The sequence below is a fragment of the Eulemur rufifrons genome, chromosome 28 (genome assembly GCF_041146395.1).
Source record: "Eulemur rufifrons isolate Redbay chromosome 28, OSU_ERuf_1, whole genome shotgun sequence".
Classification (NCBI taxonomy): domain Eukaryota; kingdom Metazoa; phylum Chordata; class Mammalia; order Primates; family Lemuridae; genus Eulemur; species Eulemur rufifrons.
In genome coordinates, this window is record NC_091010.1 from 57200669 (window position 1) to 57219955 (window position 19287).

Genomic DNA, 19287 nt, shown 5'->3' on the forward strand with positions numbered 1-19287 from the left:
GGCGATTGGAATAACACCATCGACACTGAAGAACTCATATTTCCCAGGTCAAATGGGTTCCCTTCCAATGCTTATATCAAAACATGTGGACCTGGCACAACACAGGGGCTGTCCTTTGACTCAAAGGTCTGTATGATAACACAGCCATTAATACAAAGGAGACTTTTCTGTAACTCATCCACTAGAGATAGTCCTACAGCATTGGGAGTTACATGTCTCTCTGATGATCAATCATGGTATTATCTGGTGATAATGAGACATATCATCTTAGCATTTATGTTTCTAGTGTTTTCTTTCCATTTTCTAAAGGAAAAGTCATGAAGACTAACAATATTTTCCAAAGCAGATTGTTCAGAGGGTAGGCATGTGGGGAGATCTTGAGGGCAATGTGTACAAATGGCTGAGGATTTCCACAATCCGAGCTAAAACTGCCTTTCCTACACAAAAGCTTACTAAGGTCTCTCTTATGGTTCTGGAGGTCAGTACTTTGAAATGGGCCACCTGATCTGGTTCCTTCTGGAGGTTCTAAAGGAGAATCTATTTCTTTGCCTTTCCCAGCTTCCAGAGGCCCCACATTCTTTGGTTCCTGTCCTTCGTGGCTTGTACCATCTGCTTCTGCCACCACCTTTTCTCTGACTCTGGCCCCCCTGGTTCCAGGGATCAGAACATGGGAATCTTTGGGGAAGTGGGGCATTATTCTATCCCCCACAATCTTAAAAATAAAGGAATATTCAAACTAATTGCTAACTAATCACTGAATTAGTTTCTAGGGCCCTTACCTCACCAAGAGACTTTCGAGCCTCAACCATCCTTACAATTTCAGGGTCTGGCAGAGCTCCCGGGCACCAGGCATTCCCTTCCCCATATCCGGTCCAATAGGCTCTCTACAAAGGAAGCACACAAATGCATACAAACACACGCCCCGCGTGTTTGGTTGGAAAGATCCCCCTACCTACCTGCCCCACCCTCCCAGCAACATTCACACACATTGTCAAAACAAGACATCCTCTACAAACCTATAAACTCCTGTTGGTATAGGGTGGGTCCCAGCTAACTAGAATGCTCATTTCTTTCAGGCTACAAAATGACCTAATATCCTAAATAATTGAACTTCTGAGATTCGCTTATGTCAGAAATGTTCTGAACGTAACCTAACATTTCTTTGCTCATCATTGCATCAGGATTGAGCAGCGGGGAGTCACCGTGGACAGGCAATCTGAGATGAAGCAGCATTATTCGGACAAGCTTTACAAACCTACTACCTATTATGTGTCTGAAAATTGACGATGAAAAAAAAAAGGAAGACAAGGTTCCTCTTTTAATGACCTTGCTCATGACCCACTTTGTGAAATAAAACTAATATTCAAAACAAAAAGCAATGAGAAGACATTTGTATATCTAAATGTACTGTACAGGTGATGACTACAACTGGAGTTTTTAAAAAGCAGGCTGTGTGAGATGGGCCCCATTTTGGGCAGAAAGATGGAATTTGAGCTGGACCTCCAGGGCTGAGGTCAGTTAGCAGAGGCCAAGGGAGAAAGAATGGCATCTGCTCTAGGAGGTCAGTTCCATGAAGGCAGGGATTTTCATGTTTTGCTCACTAATGTACCCCTAAAGCCTGGAACAGTGCCTAGAACATAAAAGACATGATGACTATTTGTTGAATAAATTCCAGGAGCTTGGGATGCCTTGAATAAATGCATGGAGGCAGTGATGGGCTCGATTGAAGGACCATGAGGAGCTGGGTTTGACTGGACTTGAGGGAAAGAGATGGGGGGACAGGTGGGCTGGAGACGGGCAAGCTGGACAGGATGGGTAGAGCTGGCCTTTGGAAATCTGGAAAGACAGATAACTCACAAGCAAAACTATGCTCAACCACACTAGCAATCAGTGAAATCTAAATTAAAACAACAAGATATAGATTGTCCAAATATATTTCTGGTAATACCAAGTGCTGGTGAGAGTGTGGGGGAACCAGTATTCTCAGAGTCTGCCTTTGAAAGTATAAAATACACAGCTATTTTAGAAAGCAATTTGATAGTCTCCATTAAAATTAAAAAGGCACATGCCCTTTGACCTAGCAACCTCATTTTTCATTATCCATTCTAGAAAAACACCCACTTGTGTCCAAAAGATATATTGAACAAGGGTGTTCATTGCAATTTCATAATAAGAAAAAAATAGAAATAACCCTATTAATAGGGATGACATGGCACTGTACATCCATTCTTAATGGTACATTCATCATACCCCCATCCACCATAGCTTAAAAGGATGCTGATGTGGAAATATCTCCAAGATACAATAGTTGGAAGGGAGAAGACAATGAACTTGGGCTAGAACAGATAGAGTTGAGGTGATGCTAGGACACGTGGATGGAGTCTTCCATAGACAGCCAGAATTACAAACTGGATTATAGAAGATCTAATTGATTTTCTCTAGAAGTAATAATAACACCACATGTCATTTGCATAGTATATTGTTTCTCTTTCATTTTCCAAACCCATCCATCACTCTTCTCTCACCTCATTCACCAGTGGTTGCCTGTTGGGTGCACCTGTCCCATCCTTGGATTTCATGTCCCAGTGAAAAACAGATTTAAACTGTTCACCCTCTTTTTGGTCATGGATCTGCCCAGTAAAGACATTATCAGTAATGTTTCCATCAGAAAAGAGAAAGAAAATAAACAAATAACGCCTAGCTAAAAATTGTGGGGTTTTCCCAAATCTCAACGCAAAACATCTGAACTGCACTACAATACATGCTGCACTGTCAGTCTCCCTGTGGTTTCATCTGCACCACCAGCCAGGTGGCACATATAGAGCACCTGCTATGTTCAAAGCTCCACTGAACAGTACAATTAAAAAGATTGAAATAAAGTCTCTATTAGCTTATCATATGGCACAAAGTATTCCGGTTAGAGTAACCTCAGACAACACTGGACATCAGAGTAGCGGTTCCTAACTTTAGTCTGTGTAAGCATCACCCAGAGAGCTTGTTAAAATGCTGGCTCCCAATTTCATGGAGGTATTGTCCTATGCTTTATAATTTTACCTTTAACAGCTTGATTCATAATATATCTTGAGTTAATTTTTGTGTATAGATGTGAGGTAGGGGTGAAGGTTCATTTTCTTCTATATAAATCCCCAATCACTCCAGGACCATTTACTGAAACACCATTCTTGCTACATTGAATTGCAGTGGCACCTTTGTCATAATTCAAGTGACCATATATGTGCAGCTCTATTTCTGGACCTTTATTGTAGTCTCCTGGTCTGTTTATCTATTCTTGTGACAATCCTATGCTGAGTTAATTACTACTGCTTTTATAAGTCTTGGTAACCTAAGTCTTTCGATTTTGTTCTTCAAGATTTCTTGGCAATTCTAGAACCTTTGTGTTTTCCTGTCAATTTTAGAATCAGTTTGTCAATTTCTATAAAAAACAAAACAAAACAGGATTTTGATTGGGACTGCATTGAATGTATAGATCAACTTGGGGAAAACTGACATTTCAACATCTTCATGACCTTGGTATAGGCAAAGATTTCTTAAAGAGAACAGAAAAAGGACTAACCACAAAAGAAAAAAGGTCTCAAGCCCAAATCAAGATATAATTATTAGGTCTTAGATGAGGCCTAGAAATCTGAAATTTTTCCAAGGTGAAGTTTAAATCCTTAATTTTACAGACAATGAGCAAACAAGCTCACAGAAAAGTTTAAACCCAAGGAATTCTGGTTCCCCTAACAAAGGTACTTTCTGACATTGACTTTCTGGGCTTGCTGCCGCTTAATGATGCTTAACACAGCTCCAACGTGTACATTTTTAAATATATAAAGTGAGAGATCTTTACATGCTTTTCCCCTTGTATTATAAGAAACTATCATGAACATTGCACAGACTTAAGGCAGGGATTCTTGCCTACAAATAGCAACACTAATATTTTGAGCCAGTTAATGATTTGTTGTGGGGGACTGCCTTGAGCATTACAAGATGTTTAACAGCATTCCTGGTCTCTGCCCACCAGATGGAATAGTACATCCTCCACCCCAATGTGACAATCAATATGTCATCAGACATCACCAAATGTCTCCTGGGGGGTAAAACTACCCTCCTCGAGAACGATGTACTTAAGGAATCAGAAACAGATGACCAAAATAGATATGCCATCTGACTTCTAAAAAGCTGTATTTGCTGCCCTCCTCCTCCAATACAAATCCAGCACTGTGGAGGGTTTTTCTTCCCCAGAGACCTTTCACGAGATTCATAATCACACAAGGAAACAGGCAGAGGAGAAAAAGCCACAAATGCTACTAGTGAAGTAAGGAAGCATTAGGGGCCAAAGTTCATTCTCTGAATAGAAGAGAACCTAGATGTTTTATTCCACCAAAAATTCCATTCACACCTACCAACCAGGAAAATTCTGTCTTTGTAAATATTTGTTTATTTTTCAAAGAGTGACATTTAGGAAACACAAAACTGTAGCTGTGCTCCAAATGCCAATTCAAAATCTTTACCCTACTTTTCTTCTTCCTCATCATTACTGAAAAATCCCTTTCTTTCCTTTTTTTATTTTGGCACATACACAATGAATTTGTATTTTATTTAATTGGCAAAGTCTCTCAGAGATGCCAAGGGGTACAGAGGTAATCCGTCATACACCCTAAGGTTGTGAGACCTGGGGCCAGGGAGGGACCTGGTTATTCATTTCAATTTTTCCCTGGTGGGAAAGGAGAAAGTGATCTCAGGAGTTAATTTTTTGGTACATACACACATATGTACACACACACCATATACACACATATACACACATACACATACACCAGATACACATATACAAGCACACATATACACACCATATACAGATATACACATACCATATATATACATACATATACCACATGCATACACATTTACATACACATGCATATACACAGCATATACATGTACACTATACATATGAACATGTATGTGCATACACATAAGCACATGCATCACATGCATACACATGTATGCATGTCTGCACATATTCACACCTACATACACACGTACATACACTCCCCATATGCACACATACGTACATATACACATATATACACAGTCACACAGATGCAAACAAATACACACACATAGGCCTCCTGGGAAGCTCACATCACTGTCTGTAGCTGGAAATAGAACCAGTGACAATTCTGGCCTTCCTCCAGGTTGGGTCTGTCATACACAATTAACAGAAAGTGAGTCCATGACTACCTCAAAGACAGGTAAATACTGTGTGACCTGTTGCATGACTGTAAGGTAGAGACACGCCAGGCGTGGCTTAGGGTAGGGTCGGAAAGTACAGACATCGTGTATCTTTCTGTAGAGCGTGTGACACACGCAAACAGCATTCTGATGTATAAGTACATCTCCTTGTGTTTCATCTGCCAAATTCTGGCTATAACTGCAAAAACATCAGGATATCTGAAAACACGAATAAGTGTTCTTTTCTTCTGGAGAGTTTGTCACCCTCTAGGTGTATATGAAAGTGAGCCAATAATACTGGTTCTAAAGTCAGACAGGTCTGGATTTGTACCCAACTAGCTAGCTGGGTGAAACTGGGCAGGGTACTTACCCTCTCTGAGCCTCAGCTTCCTTAACTCTAATATAATATTACAGAGGTTCTTGTGACGAACACATGAGATCATATAAAGAACTTAGTGGAGTGTTTGGCACTCTGGGTAAGTAAAAACTAAATTTAGTATTTATTGTAATTTCACGTAGCTGGCCTCAGACATCAAAAGATGAAAACAAAGTCCTAAAAGAATGAGCTTTCTCAGTAATTTATAATTTCCAATTGCTTTTGAATTCTTAAGGTTTATGAATCTTTAGGAATCAATGTATGAGCAACTCTCTGAGCCTTAGTTTCCTCACCAGGAATGGAATAATAATAGTATCTACTTCCTGTGTATTAAATGAATTAGGCACTTCTACAGTAAATGCTACACAAGCTTGTTAAATAAAAATAATAATAACCTCACAATTAGCGCAAAGCACTTAGTGAAATAAGATACCTTGGCAGTCTGTGTCAAAAGCCACCTGGCCAGGCCTAGCTCTATCTAACACATACTTCCTTGAGGAGGAGGCAGGCCCGGGCAGGCAAGAGAGTCTGTATGAGGTGGGGAAACATTAGGAAGGGAATCACGGGTGAGGAGAGATTACTAGAGAGACTTTCATTTCATGAGTAATTTTCTAATTTTAGAAAGCCCACTAAACTTCATCCCACAGAGCAACTTCTTGTGGGCATGGGTGAGAGAAGCTCAGTGATTCATCATTTTAGTGGGCGCAAGAGTTCCATCAATAGCTGGTTATTTGACAAAACACTGTTGATCTTTCAAGAGGTTAGGTTTATCCATGTGGACTCCGTGTCTACCTTCCCTTCCCAATCCCACCTCCCAAACCTCACTTCATTTCCGAATCAAAATATCTTTGACCTGTCCCCACCCCAAGGGGACAGAAAGAGAGGCTGCCAATAATCTTAAGCAACTACTAAATTCAGAGAGATTTAAGAGTGTAGAACTAGAGGTTTTTAATTTTATGTACCAAAGCATCACAGGCAAAAGAAAAAACTTGCAATATTTTCCAACTATGTAAACTATATTTTATGTATTAAATACCTAGCACATTTAGGGCCCACTCTATAAACTGTCATCAATGTGTTCAGAACTGGCCAGACACAAAGATTACACTATAATCAAGGACCTCAAATATTCAATCTAGATTATCCTATGTATTGGCACCTAATCTTATGGGAGGACAAATAGCAACATTTGGTACTTAAATGCACTTTGCATGTGTATGTGGCAGAAATGGACAAGTTCACATATGGATGGAGAAACTTAAAAACCTAACAGGTGCCTTAAAAAAGGGATTTTCTTTTTAAAAAAACTGATACATAATATTTGTACATATTTATGGGGTATGTATATGCATAGAATGTGTAATGATCAAGTCAAGGGTTTTAGGGTATCCATCATCTCGAACATTTATCATTTCTATGTGTTGGGAACATTTTGAGTCCTCTCATATAGCTATTTTGAAATATACAGCACATTATTGTTAACTGTAGTCACCTTACTCTGCTGTCAAACATTAGAACTTATTCCTTCTAACTGTGTTTTTGTACCCCACCCCTTAACCAACCTCTCTTCATCCCCCACCTACCCCCATATGCAAAATTAAGTAACTCACCTCACTAATGGCCTCTGGAAACTGCCTCATGTTTAGATTTAACGGCGTATGATAGACACTCGTGAAAGTGTTATTCTTAGGGTTATGGCTACAAGAAGTAGATATAAATCGAAATTAGAAATACACTTTATCTAAGATGACTGAGTGACTATTCTTAAAGGTACAGTCATTTTTTTAAATCAATAAATATAAAACTTAATAATTAAATTCATGATTTTCCAGGCAATGAGCCTTACAGAAAAAAAAAAAAAAAAAAGCAAAGCAAATAAGTTCAACATATATAACTTAAAGCCCAAATTTAATTGGAAATGATCATTGGAAAACTTTCTGAAAAAAATAGAAAAGGATTCTGAAATTATTTAAAACACTTTAAAGCTTTATACCTATATCCATGGCAATTACGTTGTTCTGCACAATATTTAACAATTTGACATGAGGTTATAGTGCATAAATTTGATATTTTACTTAGAAGAAATTTGACATTTTCTGTCCATTGCATAAAATCCCACCCTAGGTCTCTGCAAAGATGGGATGTAAATGAACATTTTCGGGAAGACATTTCTTGGATTTAACCCTGGAGTATCTGATGTGAACCTTTAGTTGGCTACTTTTTGAAAAACAAACACAACTCAAGAGGTGGCAGAGAGGAGCATCAAACACTTACACATGGCAGTACGGCTTTTTCTGGTGACTCACAAAGTTATTAACAGACAGCATCATCTTGCAAACTTCACAGTGAAAACATGCTTTATGCCATATCTAGAAATCATATAGAAAAGATTTAGCAATGACCTTTTTTCTAAACTCAAGGCTCTTATATATTTTAGGGTAAAAATATTGAGCTTTAGGAATAAAATGGTGATCAAATTAAAAACCACAAACATAGCTATAATAACACATAATTAAATAAATGGATTTCTTTTTCAAGATAGCATAGAAGAAACAGAAATATGTAGAACTAAATAAAGGTGGAAAATACATCTTTTTCTTATGGTTCATAAAAACCCCACATGTCCATACGTGAGAAGATAAATTTCCCATTATTGTTATTATTCCCAAAGGCCAAAAAATATCTACTGACCTGGTCTATGCAGCTGATCTTCTCAGCAGGGTAAACCCCATACCCACACCTAGAACAAGCCTGCACATTCATCTTGAAGTCTGGAAAGAGGAGACAAAGATAGGCAACAGGAAAGAAATCCAAGGAGAGCCCCCAGTCTAGTCGTTCAAGTCTCCAAAATCCAACAACTATTCAATTCCTATGGGCACCTTGATCATTCAGAATCCAACTTCCACTTTCTTTTGCTGACCTTCTAGTTTGAAGTCAGCAGTTGGATGGTTTTTAAAGCTGCCACTTACTCAAGGGGCTATTTTGGCTACTCACTTAGCACGCATGCGTCCAGGAAATAAGGTGGAGGTATTTCTAGCTGACATGCTTCTCTAAATAGAAAAGTGAACTCACAACAGCATCATGTTTATGTGGATAACCAAATCCTGGTGTATGATCAGGCAGCATGCAGTGGTTTAACACTGGCTGTGATCAGAACCCAAGAAAAGAACCTAAAGGAAGACGCTACACCGTCATCCGACGATCAAATTAGAAAAGCTTGCTCTACGCGTCCTATGACTCAAGCAGAAAGACCAGCTCCCAAAAATATAGGAAATAAAATGGGATTGATTCACACCCCTGGAAGGATAAATACTATATTTGAAATTTTAGCACTATCTACTAAAAATGTTCACAACAGTGAAACTAAAAACTTAATATTCATTTGTGTTTAGCTTCTACTGGAATGCAAAAATAAAAACAAATGAGAACTTGATGTGTTAGCCTCTGTGTTTCATCCTGGACTGTTCCAAGAAGATCTTTCTGATTGTTCCCTTGCCTCACAGGCCTTAATGGGGTGGCTTGAAGACAAAAATCCAAAAATCTCTGTTCCTGGTTCTGTGAAGCCTCTCGCTCGCTGCCTTGAGTTACTGGTGAAATGTCATCTTATCACCTTATAGAGATACCTTATGCAAAATGGCACCTGACTCGTCCCCACCCCTAGCTCATTGCCTTCTATTACCCTTAGCCTGCTTGGTGGTCTTCACGGCAGTTATTACCACCTGACACAGTAAATATGAATGTATCTGTTTTTTAAAATCATGTCCCCCCATCAAAATATAAGTTCTCTCAAAACAGGATCCCTGGCCCTTGTTGTCACTTCTATTTTCCTAGCTGCTAGAACAAGGCCTGACACTTAAAAAGTGCTCCATAAGGATTTATTGAATTAATGAAATACACTCAATACTCACACCAAAATGCCTACAGAGGCCAGGTGTGAAGCCCTAGGTGATGGCAGGAACAAAGGTGTGAGCACACACACCATCTGAGGCAACCAACCGCTCCCCGGTCCCAGCCAACCGTTGTTAGGAAAGAATCAGTATCCAGCATTGCTGAATATTTTGATTTTTCCAGAGAAGCCAGAAATCTGCATTTACACATGAAATTTCTAGGTGTTTTTTTTTTTTTTTTTTTTTTGAGACAGAGTCTCACTCTGTTGCCCAGGCTAGAGTGAGTGCCATGGCATCAGCCTAGCTCACAGCAACCGCAAACTCCTGGACTCAAGCGATCCTCCTGCCTCAGCCTCCCAAGTAGCTAGGACTACAGGCATGCGCCACCATACCCAGCTAATATTTTCTACATATATTTTTAGTTGTCTATATAATTTCTTTCTATTTTTGGTAGAGACGGGGTTTTGCTTTTGCTCAGGCTCATCCTGAACTCCTGAGCTCAAGCAATCCTCCCGCCTTGGGCTCCCAGAGTGCTAGGATTACAGGCGTGAGCCACCATGCCCGGCCGAAATTTCCAGTTTTGTATATAAAACAATAAAACAGGGCTATGGGGCAGCATTTGGCCGGCAGGCTACCAATTTGTGACCTCTGAACTAAATGCTCTGAGATTAGGCTGGTGTCTGCAGGTAGGGTGGAGAGAGGCCAGGACTATTTTTGTGTTGAGTTGAAATAGCCAGGGGGAGGAGGAAGCTTTCATGTAGATGAAGCAAAGTAGCGTTCATGCTCACATGAGACTAAGGAGAGGGTGGAGTCTGAGGTTTTCCCATTTGGGGCACGAGGCAGCTCTCTCAGCACCTGGTGGGAGCTCAGGGCAGGGACTCCAGGCCCAGCAAAGACTCCCACGCTGAAATATGATCAGGGCAGCAAGGACCAGCCTGGGCAAATGGGAACAGCAACTGGCACAGGACAAAGACCCAAAGGGTTCCCGGATGTTTTGCTCTGTACAAGACTTCTCAAGCCTTACCTGGGAAGTGGGATGGAAGCCCCAGTAATCACCAAGTATGAACTTTCCCCCTCCAGAGAGCTGAGAAATCAGGGCAGACTTCATTTCAAGGAAAAGCTGTGTGACATTTCTTCTCTGCCTGAGGCTGTGATTACAATCTGTAGCTGCTACAAATTCTCGATCACATTTGTGAAAACAGGGATTACCAAAATGAAAGATGTTACATTTGACTTGTACCATCACTTCTGCTTGATTAGATATCAGAAATTATGAGGAGGAACAGCCCACAGAACTGGAAATGCGACAGTTTAAGCAACTGGAAATAATTGCTCATTGTTGGGGCAAGGCAGACACAGCCTTCCCCTGCTTGGTAGACCCTGGGTCGGTCTACACTACCCCCCATGTTGTGTGTGGCCCTTCCTCCTCCTTGGCCTAGGCCCCTCCCTCTTCACAATGATCACACCAGGCCCTCCAAGCCTAGGCCAGTGAATACACCAGGTTCCTCTGGCCTTAGCGATTGGTTCAGACAACATCAGTTCTAGCCTGGGTTTTCCAGAAAACAGAACCTGAGGCAAGGCTCATGTGCAAGGACTTTATTCCGAAGTGTAATCCCAGGAGCAGGAGTTAGAAGGAAGGAAACGAGGGGAGGGCAGTCAGTATAAGATTGGTTCTCATTCTGGCCACCACCTGGTATAAAGTGCCTTAGACTGCTTCATCTCCATCTTCTAAGGGGACATATGAACAGCTGCTACTCAGGAATATCTGAGGAGTGGGGAGAATTTATCTGTTGGCCCCTGTCTCCCACAGGTGAAAGGTGTTAACTCCCCTATACCTCCATGCGGTGTATGCGCCCAAGGAGTCCCACAGCATCTCTTGCCTCAGTATCAATAAGAAGACACCAGGGGCCGCAGAGGCCAAAGACACTGTTGGTTGTGCCAATGTGAAGATGGCCAGAGTCCACACTGAGCAAGCTGCCTCTACCAAACACAGCAATTGCAGATATAATACACTTGCAAATAACATATGTATTAGTTTTCTAGGGCTGCCACACAAAGTGCCACAGGCTAGGTGGCTTAAACAACAGAATTTATTTTCTCACAGTTCTGGAGGCTAGAAGTCCAAGATCAAGGTATCAGCAAGGTTACTTTGTTCTGAGGCCTCTCTCAGCTTGTAGATGGCCACATTCTCCCTGTATCTTCACATGGTCTTCTCTCTGAGTGTATCTGTGTCCTAATCTCCTTTTCTTACAACGAAACCAGTCATAGTGGATTAGGGCTCACGTTAGCAATCTTGTTTTACCTCTTTAAAAACCCTATCTCGAAATGTAGTCACATTCTGAGGTCCTGGGGGTTAGTACCTCAACATATGAATTTCGGAGAAACACAATTCAGCCTAAAACAACATAATATAACTAGCCACTGCCCCTAGAGCTGAGATAGGGGGCCCCAAGGAAGATCCCTTCACCTCACCCTGTCCCCCAAGGCTGAGATCCACACCTTGCTGGAAAGAGTATAGCCCTGGCTCACTAGGTGACAGAGAAGTCACTGTGGTGCCACACCAGTGGAATCTGCTAGAAATTTGTCCTCTAGAACTTTCTGGAAATCAATCCTTTAGGTGCCGGAGAGAGCTGTTGATGGGCAAAGTGTCTCCGTGGAGGCACTCTGCTACAAAACCCCCTGAAGGAAGCGTCAGGGGAAGTGGCTGGCTGCTGGTTGCTCTGTCACCAGGCACACTATAGGGGGCCGGTGCTGAGAAGCCACCCCCTCAGCAGGAGCCTGACTTTGCAGGAGCACCCCAGACACACCAGAACAAGGAAGCAAAACTCTTTCCATCCTGTAATGTCCAACAAACCTTGACATCAGACTGCTGACAAAGGAGCCCAGTTAGAGTCACTTGAAGAGCCCAGGTCAATGTTCACAGAACAGACAAAAAGGGTGAATTTTAAGTCGGGAGGCAATCAATTGGTAACAAGTACAACATGAATTCCTCCTTTCAGGGAAGAAAGGGATTCTACCTGGACCTGAGCAGAAGACTGATGGTGCCTCAGCAGGAGCCAGAATTTGGGTTCAGGCCTGCGGGTGTTGAGAGTAGCACTTCTGTTACTCTTGGGATAGCCTTGGTGGAGGCCTGTATAAATCTCAGCCTGGCCTGAGCTGTCCTGTGGGGAACTAGAGAAGCAATGGCTGGTGGTACCCCTCAGGGGTGCTATGCCCAGCAGGCTGGGGACAGGGAGTTACCAGCAGCCCGGTGCCCAGAGGAGAGGGCTGGAGGGAAGGTCCAGAGGGACTGGCCCAGGAGCACCCATGAGGTACGCCCTTTGGACACCATCTAAATAGGGGAGGTGGGGGGATTTTTCTGGGATGAGGGGGAAGGTTCACTCTGTAATTATGTGGATACAGAAAGGAAGCACAAAAAAATTACATGGACCAAAGCTGGAGAGACACAGGAAGGAGCCACATTTAGGAGAGAGTATCATTTGGATCCAAAGTCAGTACAATGCTTAGAGGGGGAAAATTTCAAAATGGTTTCTTCCCTTCCCTATTTCCTTGTTGATACTGTGATAAGCCGGCCTCAGAATAGTAACTTTGGAATTTCTCACACTAGCCCACGATAAAGAATAAAAAGAAAAGTTTCCCTGCAAACCACCTCTCATCTGAGCCAGTTATGAATTCTTATCTGCCAATACAGTGTAATATTCGCTTGATTTACGGTAGAGCCTTTCTTGTGGTTGGAAAATTCATTATTTCCCTAGGCAATCTAGTCCTGGTTCTGCCACTAGCAAGTCTGTGATTTGGGAAACTGCTCTGAGCCTCCTATTTTATCTAGAAAATGAGCAGAGATGAGTACTGAAGGCTCTTAACACTTCACTATGCTCCAGGAATAACCTGCAAAACCCTAGATTGACAGATTAGATAAACCTGAGAGTAACTTAGTTGCTTTGCTAATAGGAGTCTTCATTCCTCAAATGATTCACAACTGAATGTCTTTACAAACTACATTATCTTAGGGGCTCAATGGCCTCATTTACCCAACATTTCAGGCACATGAGTACTGAGTAGGGCAGTGCCTGCAAATTAGCTGCGGCGTTACGCCTGCGAAAAACACTCAGGAATTCCGAATTTTCACAGAAATTAATCAATTGTAGTTATTCCCTTACACGTGCCGGGGGCCAGTCCATTTTCAGGCCAAGCAAGTGTCCTTACCTGGTGAGAATTCAGAGACAATACGGAAGTCTCAGGACCAAGCCAACGCAAGCAAACAAAGAGATAAGATGTGGTTCTTACCTAATGTCACACCGCTAAGCTTGTGCTCCTTTCACTCAAGGCTTTGGTAGTTCTTAAAAGCAAACAGTGTGTCTGTGGAATGAAGAAAACTACAATTTCTTCTCAGATATTTACACTTCAGTGTGAGTTCATTAGTGGCTTCTGTGAGGAGTCGTGAGGAGAAAAGCACTGGAGGCCTCGGTTACAAGCCCCCGGGGTGGAGAAAGAGGTGTGTGTGTGTAGGGGGGTGTTGGAGGGCTGCGAGGTGCGGGCAGGGTCGGTGAGCTGGGATGGCGGAAGGGCGCTCGCGCTCTCTCTCTCTCTCACTCACAGCCACAGACCCTGTGACCGACACGTGGGGGCGCGCCACAGATATTTCTTGAGTGGTTGTGGCGCCTCACCGCGAGGAGCTGGCCGAGCTGGGTAGTCGCTCAAAGAGCGCAGTCTGCGTCCTACGCGCGCGCGAAGGGGGCGCCCGGCAAAGCACGGTCCCGGAGGCCGCAAGGCCGCAGCGATCGCACAGCTGGCCCAGGGGGCTCGGTCTCAGGAGAGGTAACGCGGGCAGAGAGCCCCCGGGGGGACGCGAACAGTACCGGCTGGGGTCGCGGGTCTGGCTGGGGAAGAGCCCGCTGGCTATGAGACCTGGGTCCCCGCCTTCGTGCCGAGGCCTAGGTCAAGGTCTAGACCCAGGGAGGGGGCCGTGGAGGTGACATGACAAGCGCCCCATCGCTGAGGGCCGCCGCGAAGTCTGCGCACTTCGGGTCACTTCGAGCGCGGCCCGCTTTGCAGAGGGTGCTCTCCGGGGGCCGCGCGCGCCGGGGGATCCCTGGCATCTCTGCGAACTTCCCTAGCTCGCTCCCCCGTGCGCGCGGCCAACTTGCAGACGAGCGTGGTGGCCCGGGCCACTTTGCATGCGGCCCGCTTTGCAGAGGGCGCCCTCGGGTGGCTTTGCGTGAGGCCCCCTTTGCGGAGCGCACTGTCCCTGAGTCCGGGGCGGCGCAAGCGGCCCCGCCTGGCCCCGCGTCCCGCCCCTGCGGCCCCTCCCTCCGCAGCGCTGGGGCTTTTACTTTCGCTTTTGCGGCTGCAGCCCCAGACCCTCGCTGCGGTGGGACTGAGACCGCGTCGGCTTCGCGACCTGAGAACGGTAACTCCAGACCCCACGTCCGCCCGCGCTTCCTCCCCTCCCCCTTCCTGCCCCGCTTCCTCCTCCCCCCGCGCCCCCCGCGCAGTCTTGGGGAGCCGGGTTGAGTGGGGGAAAGTGGACCCGACGGCTGGCCGTGAAACTTTGGGAAGAGGGCTTCTTTCTGCCCCCGCCATCGCTTGCCTCGCTCAGCTCGCCCTCCCTTCCCTCCTAGCCAGGGGCTGGGAACACCCGCAAGGAGGAATGGATTTAGAAGGGACGGAAGAGGTTTGTTATCTGGCACAGCGGATAGCAGCAAGGACTCCCTTGCCAGACAGGCCTGGGTTCCAGTCCCCGTGGCTCTGCCTGCCACCTGTGGGACCTTGGCCCAGTCTGTGCGTCGTCCGTTAAATGAGAATGGGGTGATCCCGGGCTGACTTGCAGCGAGGATGGAAGGAGGTGATTATGGTGCATAGCACTGCCTTGGTCAAGGCTGAGTGCGCTGGAACTACCATCATCGTTGCCGTATCCTTGTGTTGGGCTCTTGGAGGTACTTGAGGAGGTGGAAAGAAGGCAGGCGACACCTAGTCATGTGGACTCTCCGGAGACCATTTTGCAATTTATGGGGTGGTAAAATTACTGGCTACTTCCTCCTTCTGGGTCTTGCCCTCCTAACCTTTATGCTCCCTGCTGTACTGCTTGCTGTCACCTAGGTTCACAGTCCACCTTCTGCCACCTGTAATCTGGGTGGCTTTGGACAGGTTGCTTAATCTCTCTGAAGAAACTGAAGTTTCTTCTACAAGACAGGGGAAAAGGCTCCAGTGTCTTAGCAGTGCTGTGTGCCTCAGGTGACCCAGTGGAGCACAGCACAGACAGACCCCTCACTCCCTACCGGGTGCTAGAGGTGGGAGGTGGAGGTCTCAGGGCTGCTTCTCTTTGAGCCCTTTATGAAGATTGTCTTTATTTGGGCAAGAACTGGGGCACAAATTGTATGATGTCACTTCTTACAGTAAATAGCTGCAGTTAATCCATTTCCTGTCTCTTGAAAATAAAAAGTTTAGACAATAGCTGGGAAGTGATTTCCTACCCAGCTATGTACCAGTTGCCCCAACATGTGGGCACCTATTAAGCATGTTTAGAAATAATCACGACAGGAATTTTTTTTCAGTCTCCATAAAAGCTTTTTAAAATATGGATGTGGTTTTATAATATTAGGAAAAATTGGCAGTTGAATGTTTTCTTAGTCTTGCAAACAGTGGGAGTAATAGGGAATATTAGTATTTATTGAATATTTTGAACGTGACACACCGTGCCTAGCATTTTACATGCATTGTTTCATTCATTCATCCTCACAGCCACCTGTGACTTAAGCGCCATTGTTTTCCCATTTTATAGATGAGGAAACTGAGGTTCCAGGAGGTTGAGTACTTTTTCCAAGGTCTTATGTCTAATAACATGGAGGAACTGATTCAACCTTAGATCTCTGGGCTCTCAAACACCCTCCTGGGTCCCTTTGGTTCTGTTGTTTGGTTAGCAGTTTATTCAGGTCACTGAAGAATTTAAAAATACATTTCAGTTACATTTATAGAGAAATATCTATCAGATGCCTGGTATGGACCTGATGCTTTTCTGTGACTGGAAAAAAAAGGATGATTAAGATTAAGATAAGGTCTAAATCTGCAGACAGTTACAGTCCCGGTGGATAATAGTAATAATTATAATAGCGATAACTAACCAAGACATCCTATGTGTCTGGCATTGTTAGTGCCTTGAGTGTATCATGTATTAATTCATTTAAAGAGAGGATAGACAAACTTAACAGTGGAATAAGCAATATCCCTGGAAAGACTGCTCTTTGCAGCCTGGGCCCTAAGAAGGGGATGGATACAAGAAAATAATGCCAGATGTGCCCGTTCCAGGAAGCTGGGCAGAACTGAGCTGGGCCTGGATTTTCTTGGTGGACTGTGAGGATGAAAGGAAATAAGGAGTAAAACCAAGTCTTGGCCTGACTGAGAAGACGTTACTAAGATTAGGCATCTCTACTTGGTCCCCACCCTGGGCCATGATTGCCCTTTGGATGTTTCCAAAAAACCAAGCCCAGCCTCATAGGACTAAGAAGGTGACTGAATGGTTGGCCTTACGGATTTAAAAACTTCAAGACCCACCAAGGCCGACTTAGAGTGTTAGAAAGGACATTTCCTGCTGCCGTAGCCACTGCTCAGCATTAACCCAGAAGGGTGCTGTAGGTTTCAGACAGAAGACCTAATGGCCTAGTGTTTGGAGGGAAAGTTCTAGAAAGCCTCCCACCACGGAGCCATAGAAATCAGCCTGAATTTTACATCTCTGTGGCTAATTCCAAGGCCCTCTCCTAGTGGCTGGGAAGAATGTAAAGGTTAATTCCTTCCATTGAGATGTTTAATGAGCGCACAGTTCCCTCTGCCTGCATTGCCCCAGCCTACCCTCTTGGCTTCCCCTGTTTAGATCTCAGGTCAGACATTTCCTTCCTATAGAACTTTCCCTAGTCCCTCTGAGGCTCATTGAGGTCCCCTGGTATAAGCACAAATTGTTCACCGTCATGGCCCACACCGCAGTTGCAGTTTGACATTGATGCCTCCTTTGATCAACATCTGTTTCCCAGCATGGCAGGGCTAGGTCAGTTTGCTCACAGGTGTGTCCCTGATTCCCAGCTCAGGGCCTGGTCTTCCAGTAAATATTCATGGAACTTCCAGTAAATACTCATTGAATGAATGAAGGGAGAGAAGAGAAGTCTCCAAAACTCTTCTCAGTATGTTTGGCTTTCTTAGGAGCCATTTTGCTTAGAGTTGTCGTCGTCGTCTTTTTTTTTTTTTTTTTTGTTTTAAGAGGCAGGGTCTCACTTTGTCACCCAGGCTGGAGTGCAGTGGTGTTATCATAGCTCATGCAGCCTTGAACTTCTGGGCTCAAGTGATCCTCCTGCCTTAACCCAAGTAGTCCCATGGTAGGGGGTGCCATGACACCTGGCTAATTGTTTCATTTTACTTTTTTGTAGAGACAGGGTCTTGCTATGTTGCCCAGGCTGGTCTCTAACTCCTGGCCTCAAGAGATTCTCCCACCTTAGTCTCCCAAAGTGCTGGATTACTGTATATCCATTAAAACTATTACAGCTATAGTTATTGAAGCTATAGTTACATTATTTTTAATACTTTTGTTGTTTAATTTGGTAGAGTTAAAAGTGATATACAGGCCGGGCGCGGTGGCTCACGCCTGTAATCCTAGCACTCTGGGAGGCTGAGGTGGGCAGATTGTTTGAGCTCAGGAGTTCGAGACCAGCCTGAGCAAGACCCAGTCTCTACTAAAAATAGAAAGAAATTATATGGACAGCTAAAAATATATATAGAAAAAATTAGCTGGGCATGGTGGCACATGTCTGTAGTCCCAGGTACTCAGGAGGCTGAGGCAGAAGGATCACTTGAGTCCAGGAGTGTGAGGTTGCTGTGAGCTGGGCTGACGCCATGGCACTCTAGTCCAGGCAGCAGAGTGAGACTCTGTCTCAAAAAAAAAAAAAAAGTGATATACACACCACCAATGCAGATGCTCCTCAAGCAATGTTGGGGTTGCATCCCGATAAACCCATTGCAAATTGGAAATATTATATGTTAAAAAATGTATTTAATATACCTAACTAACCAAACATCAGAGCTTAGCTGTGCCTCCTTAAACATATTCAGAACATTTCATTAGCCTACAGTTGGGCAAAATCATCTAACACAAAGCGTATTTTATAATAAAGTGTTGAATATCTCATGTAATTTATTGAATATTATGCTGAAAATGAAAAACAGAATGGTTGTATAAGTACTTGAAATATGATTTCTACTAAATGTGTATTGCTTTTGCACCACTGTAAAGGTGAAAAATCGTAAGTTGAACCATTGTAAGTCCAAGACCATCTGTAAGTATTCAAGTATTCTGAATTTGACTATGTACTCACCTTTACTAGCAAGTTTTATACCTTCATATGTTTTCATGTTCCTGATTAGCATCTGTTCATTTCAACTTGAAGTACTCCCTTTAGCACTTCTTGTAAGCAAGTCTAGTGGTGCTGAACCCTCTCAACTTTTGTGTATCGGGAAAATGTTTATCTTTTCTTCATTTCTGAAGGGCAGCTTTGCCAGGTATAATATTTTTGGTCGACAGTTTCTTTCAGCACTTTGAATATATTGTCCCACTATCTCCAGGCTTGCAAGGTTTCTGGTGAGAAATCCACGGTCTTTCGGACATTTCTTTGTGTGTGACAAGTTGCTTTCCTTTTACTACTTTCAAAATTTTCTCCTTGTCTTTGACTTTTCACAGTTTGATTATAGTATGACTCAGTGAAGACATTTTTATGTTTAATCTATTTGGGTTTCCTGGGCTTCGTG

At 43.7% G+C, this 19287-nt stretch overlaps 2 protein-coding genes across 6 annotated transcripts in view; one reads left to right on the plus strand and one right to left on the minus strand.

Moving 5' to 3' along the window:
• Positions 1–8539, minus strand: part of NRAP (nebulin related anchoring protein) — a 64381-nt gene extending 55842 nt beyond the window's left edge. For 3 of the 4 annotated variants that reach the window (XM_069460402.1, XM_069460403.1, XM_069460401.1), the window contains exons 1-5: positions 8306–8539; positions 7889–7983; positions 7225–7312; positions 2526–2630; positions 780–884 (exon numbers count right to left, since the gene is read on the minus strand). In XM_069460402.1, coding sequence (XP_069316503.1) covers positions 780–884; positions 2526–2630; positions 7225–7312; positions 7889–7983; positions 8306–8377 — 465 coding nt within the window. In that variant the 5' untranslated portion in view covers positions 8378–8539. The remainder of the gene's footprint in view (positions 1–779; positions 885–2525; positions 2631–7224; positions 7313–7888; positions 7984–8305) is intronic. The other variant, XM_069460404.1, reaches the window with a different exon arrangement.
• A 5732-nt stretch (positions 8540–14271) lies between these two features.
• The window catches only part of CASP7 (caspase 7), a 37006-nt gene continuing 31990 nt past the window's right edge, over positions 14272–19287 (plus strand). Inside the window, exon 1 of one of the 2 annotated variants that reach the window (XM_069459851.1) lies at positions 14272–14319. The gene's annotated coding sequence lies outside the window, so the exon portion shown is untranslated. Of the gene's footprint in view, positions 14320–14831; positions 14912–19287 lie in introns of those variants that run through there. The other variant, XM_069459853.1, reaches the window with a different exon arrangement.